This window comes from Coregonus clupeaformis, chromosome 5 (genome assembly GCF_020615455.1).
Source record: "Coregonus clupeaformis isolate EN_2021a chromosome 5, ASM2061545v1, whole genome shotgun sequence".
Taxonomy (NCBI): domain Eukaryota; kingdom Metazoa; phylum Chordata; class Actinopteri; order Salmoniformes; family Salmonidae; genus Coregonus; species Coregonus clupeaformis.
The window spans coordinates 45,385,164-45,391,163 of record NC_059196.1 but is presented as its reverse complement, the minus strand read 5'-3'; the positions used below and the strand labels follow the sequence as shown (position 1 = coordinate 45,391,163).

The window sequence follows — 6,000 nt, the reverse complement described above, 5'->3', positions numbered from 1 at the left end:
ATCATCCTTACTGATCCCTTCAGGTTCAGGGCCTGGCTAATCATCCTTACTGATCCCTTCAGGGCCTGGCTAATCATCCTTACTGATCCATTCAGGGCCTGGCTAATCATCAGCCTACTGGCCAAATGTCCAATGTGATGTTGTTGGCAGATGGTAGAAACTGAAGAGTTAGTTAAACATGAGTCAACATATGATCATAACCCACACAGACCCATGGTTTTACTATCCCCTTCTCTGTCCATCACTATAAGCTGACTGAAGCTCCATCCACCCTACACACTCAGCCAGTCAGAGATATCAAACACACAATCACTTCCTCCACCATATACTGTAACTATCTACAGGGAAAGTGCAGATAGATATATGGTGGAGGCAGTGGGCCCATCAAGGTCAGCCCTCCACTGCTCTACTCAGCAGCAGCAGGGGTGTGATTGATACTGCTGCTCCCTGCACTACACCCTGAATTAAATCTAATTGGTGGCTGGCCTCGAACGCTATATAAATCAGATAGAGAGGGAACATTTCCACTCCCTCAGTGCTGCAGAGACCAACTTTCCTCTTTATCAAAATGTTTTTTCATTTCATCATAGTAGTGAGTGTTTGTTCTACTGGCTGATCTTACTCGATAGGATCCTAATAAATGTTGTGCTGCTTGACAAATGAACCAAGACTAATTCCGGGTCTCGCTTCATTAAGTGTTAGAACAACCGCAGTTTGCTGATTTGGAGTTTAAATCGCTATTGGTGAAACAACAGGGGCCAAATCAATCAATGTGAGGTTTAAACAAACATTGATATAGTATCAAATACATTGATGAACATAACTGCACAATCTCACTCACACATGTAAAACACAAACACACACACACACATATATATAACCAGTTCCACTCACAGTGATTCGTTCATCTCTGTCGTCGATGTTGGCACCGTCCTTCTTCCAGGATATGCTAGGTTCAGGATGCCCGCGAGGGGGCATACACTCTAGGACTGCAGGCTCGCCCGCTGCCACCATCACATCAGCAGGGTTCTGTCTGAAGTCATCGCGTAGTACTGTGGACAGAGAGGAAGATAAAGGGTTAACGTGAGGTCAGCACCGGCAGAGATTAGCTATGATACCAAGGGTATAATAACACTAAAACCAGTCACTCCAGTTAGACAGGAAAGTAGATTTGACATGCCTCGCTCAGATGCAATGCGTCATCTACAGACCACAACACTGATCTACAGCAACAACATAATGAGAAGAGGAAACCGCCACAGTGTTACCATAGCCTATAATTGGGGACTGTCACTGATACGTCACAATGTAGACCTGGCCGCAGTGGCCACTTCTATCAGAGTAGACTATAAAGAACCAAGGACTGTCATAACATGAACGGCTGGACCACTGGCCACAGCTTGTGTGTCATCCCCTACCCACAAGGCCTTGTTGACAATGCGCTCTACACCAAGGGTGAGAAAACATGTGTGCATCCACACATAAGAATGGCTTTGACCTACCATCTCCACCTTTACCACGTCACACTCTCTCTGTGTCAGCCTAATGACATGGGGTATAAGACACGCCTCCAGACACACACATAACCCCTCCTCATCATCGGTCTTCATCACATATCACTTTCACTTCCTGTTTACACATATAACCCTGACACTGGCTGATGTATCCTGCAGTTGCATTACAACTCGTCTACAGGTATTCCCACTTCAAACACCACTTTTGGACATGATTTTCATCTGTATTGATTTTCTGGGAAGCGCTGTAATGTAAAAATATAACACACCCCTCGCTGGCATCAAACCCACTCTTATAGACACTCAGAGATGCATTTTCCCAGATAAAAAGCCCATTAGTGTGGGGGTATAGGAGCCGTCTGTCTAATAGATAAGGACAACAGTGCTGAGCTAATGTGACAGAGGGAAATGCAGTTTTAAGAGGAACAAATGATCCGCGAGCTGTCTCATTCAGCCTGACTACACAGCATCATATAAACACTATGGCCATTAGAGACAGTGTTCTTTATCTAGACTATATGAATAGAACACAAACAACATCCTATACTCTACAAAGTGCAACACTTTTGACTAGAGTTCTCATCAAAAGTAGTGCACTAAGCACTCTATGAAATGCATTCCATAGTAACTCTATCCAGTAACAATTGGAATATTATATACAGTACCAGTCAAATGTTTGGACACACCTACTCATTCAAAGATTTTTCTTTATTTTTACTATTTTCTACATTGTAGAATAATAGTGAAGACATGAAAACTATGAAATAACATATATTGAATCATGTAGTAACCAAAAAAGTGTTAAACAAATCAAAATATATTTTATATTTGAGATTCTTCAAATAGCCACCCTTTGCCTTGACGACAGCTTTGCACACTCTTGGCATTCTCTCAACCAGCTTCACCTGGAATGCTTTTCTAACAGTCTTGAAGGAGTTCCCACATATATTGAGCACTTGTTGGCTGTTTTTCCTTCACTCTGCCGTCCGACTCATCCCAAACCATATCAATTGGGTTGAGGTCGGGGGATTGTGGAGGCCAGGTCATCTGATGCAGCACTCCATTACTCTCCTTCTTGGTAAAATAGCCCTTACACAGCCTGGAGGTGTGTTGGGTCATTGTCCTGTTGAAAAACAAATGATAGTCCCACTAAGCCTAAACCAGATGGGATGGCATATCACTGTAGAATGCGGTGGTAGCCATGCTGGTTAAGTATGCCTTGATTTTAAATACATCACAGACAGTGTCACCAGCAAAGCACCCCCACACCATAACACCTCCTCCTCCATGCTTTACGGTGGGAACGACACATGCAGAGATCATCCATTCACCCACACCGCGTCTCACAAAGACACGACGGTTGGAACCAAAAATCTCCAATTTGGACTCCAGACCAAAGATCAAATTTCCACCGGTCTAATGTCCATTGCTTGTGTTTTTTGGCCCAAGTAGGTCTCTTCTTCTTATTGGTGTCCTTCAGTAGTGGTTTCTTTGGAGCAATTTGACCAAAAAATGCCTGATTCACACAGTCCCCTCTGAACAGTTGATGTTGAGATGTGTCTGTGACTTGAACTCTGTGAAGCATTTATTTTGGTTGCAATTTCTGAGGCTGGTAACTCCAATGAACTTATCCTCTGCAGCAGAGGTAACTGGGTCACAACACAACTGATTGACTCAAACACATTAAATTCCACAAATTAACCTTTAAGAAGGTTAAATGAAATGCATTCCAGGTGACTACCTCGTGAAGCTGGTTGAGAGAATGCCAAGATTGTGCAAAGCTGTCATCAAGGCAAAGGGTGCCTATTTTTGAAGAATCTGTTTAACACTTTTTTGGTTACTACATGATTCCATATATGTTATTTCATTGTTTTGATGTCTTACCTGTTATTCTACAATGTAAAAAATAGTAAAAAATAAAGAAAAATCCTTGAATGAGTAGGTGTGCCCAAACCTTTGACTGGTAGTGTATGTCACAGCAGCATTGTAAAGCTGAAACAGGACAGTGGTGGCCTGCTATCAGAGGGTCAGAGCCTAGCTAAAGCCTCTCTGCCTCCCCACCGGTAGTGTTAAAGATAAACTGGAGAGATTTACGAGAAGAAAGAAGGTAATGAAAAACCAACAACCTCCCATCTACAGACGGTGTTCCAGTAATCACTTTCCCAGCTCGGGTGTATCTGTCTGTACACACACATAAAAAAACATGTTCTCATAAACTACAGGCTGAAATTCTAGTCAGCCTAAAGTATGCAAGGTCAGCACAATGTGTGCCTATGTATGACGGTGTTTATGATTGTTTATATATGTGAGCCACACATGTGTGTGTACGTGTCTCTACTCATGTGTGTGTGTGGGTATGTGTCTGTGTGTTTGTCTGTGTGTGAGCATGTGTATACACACATGTGAATGTGTGTGTGGAATACGACCAGAACCTTCTCCTCTCCACCATCTCGTTGTCTCACTCCCCTGAACCTGCTCCTAGTCACCATGGTGCACCTCATCCACTTCCTTTACCCCACACAGTCCCTGAACCTGCTCCTAGTCACTGTGGTGCACCTCCTCCTCCTCCCTCCACCCAACTCCCCCTGAACATACTTCTAGTCACCTCCTCCCCCTCCCTCCGCCCCACACAGATCAAAGACAGGCTCACGCCAGGAAACACCAACCTCCTGACAGCCAACAAATTCCTGCCTAAACCCTTTAAGGACTTAATTGGCCATCGCTGCACTGAGCTGAGATACCCCTCTCTCTCTCTGCCTACTTCTTGTAACTTCCCAGCATGAGGGAGGGGGTTTATGTACGGCAAAGTGGAGGGGAACCCAATCCCCCTGTAGGAAATGGCTTTCAGAGGGAGATCTATGGGAGGTAATGGTTTCTCCAGGCTTCTCTAGCTAATCAGGCCCAACACCTTCTCATGTACAGCAGCAGAACACTGTATGACCCCCATTACAACGCAGGTCTCCACATGTGGTATCCCTGACTCTAAAGCAATGGGATTTGTATATTTCTTATCACTTGTCGATTGGCAGAAGCGTTGTTGATACCAATATGATAACCTCCATGGAAGCGCAGGTGTGCAAAAGGAATGTAAAGTATTTATTTATTTATAGCTAGGCAAAATACTCCTACTCCTCCACATAGCCTAACAACCCTCCAGCTGTGGTGAATGTGCTCAAGAGCACAGGTCAAAACAGACAGGGTCGTTCTGCTCAGAAGGAGGAGGACATAAACATCAGCTTCATTAGAACACTGGCTCCATCTGTACAGGAACACTGGCTCCATCTGTACAGGCAAGGCCAGCCAGATCGACATATCCTGATCAGAGATGTTGTGTGAGTCAAAGCCTGTAAAAGCGCCACAAGGCCCTCCCACTGAAATATAACTATTCACACTCCAAACATTAGCAAGGCTACATAAAGAGAGACACACTCCTCAGCTAGAAAACACTAGAGGAGAGGAGACTAGAGAACACTGGAGGAGAGGAGACTAGAGAACACTGGAGGAGAGGAGACTAGAGAACACTAGAGGAGAGGAGACTAAAGAACACTGGAGGAGAGGAGACTAGAGAACACTGGAGGAGAGGAGACTAGAGAACACTAGAGGAGAGGAGACTAGAGAACACTGGAGGAGAGGAGACTAGAGAACACTAGAGGAGAGAAGACAAGAGGAGAGGAGACTAGAGGACACTGGAGCAGAGGAGACTAAAGGAGAGGAGACTAGATAATACTGGAGGAGAGGAGACTAAAGGAGAGGAGACTAGAGGAGAGGAGACTAGGAACACTGGAGGAGAGGAGACTAGATAACACTAGAGGAGAAGAGACTAGATAACACTGGAGGAGAGGAGACTAGAGAACACTGGAAGAGAGGAGACTAGAGAACACTGGAGGAGAGGAGACTAGAGAACACTAGGGGAGAGAAGACAAGAGGAGAGGAGACTAGAGGACACTGGAGCAGAGGAGACTAAAGGAGAGGAGACTAGATAATACTGGAGGAGAGGAGACTAAAGGAGAGGAGACTAGAGGAGAGAAGACTAGGAACACTGGAGGAGAGGAGACTAGATAACACTAGAGGAGAAGAGACTAGAGAACACTGGAGGAGAGGAGACTAGAGAACACTGGAGGAGAAGAGACTAGAGAACACTGGAGGAGAGGAGACTAGAGAAAACTGGAGGAGAGGAGACTAGATAACACTGGAGGAGAGGAGACTAGAGAAAACTGGAGGAGAGGAGACTAGATAACACTGGAGAAGAGGAGACTAGATAACACTGGAGGAAACTAGAGAACACTGGAGGAGAGGAAACTAGAGAGACTTATAACTGGATTATCCCTGGGGCTGGAGAGAGATGGAGAGAAGGAGAGAGGAAGGCAAGTGAGAGCTGGCATCCTCTAGTGTTTACAACAACACAACCCAGTGACCTCCACTCCTCTTCTACATCCCACACTCCCCCGCCTGGCTCACTGTCCTCTCTCCTCCCCCCGACACCCTT

The 6,000-nt window shown here is 45.1% G+C and overlaps 1 protein-coding gene across 3 annotated transcripts in view; it reads right to left on the bottom strand.

The window, feature by feature from the left end:
* The window catches only part of robo1 (roundabout, axon guidance receptor, homolog 1 (Drosophila)), a 400,382-nt gene that overhangs the window by 92,823 nt on the left and 301,559 nt on the right, over window positions 1-6,000 (bottom strand). For all 3 annotated transcript variants that reach the window (XM_041876909.2, XM_045214635.1, XM_045214636.1), the window contains one exon: window positions 895-1,052. In XM_041876909.2, the coding sequence (XP_041732843.2) occupies window positions 895-1,052 (158 nt within the window). The remainder of the gene's footprint in view (window positions 1-894; window positions 1,053-6,000) is intronic.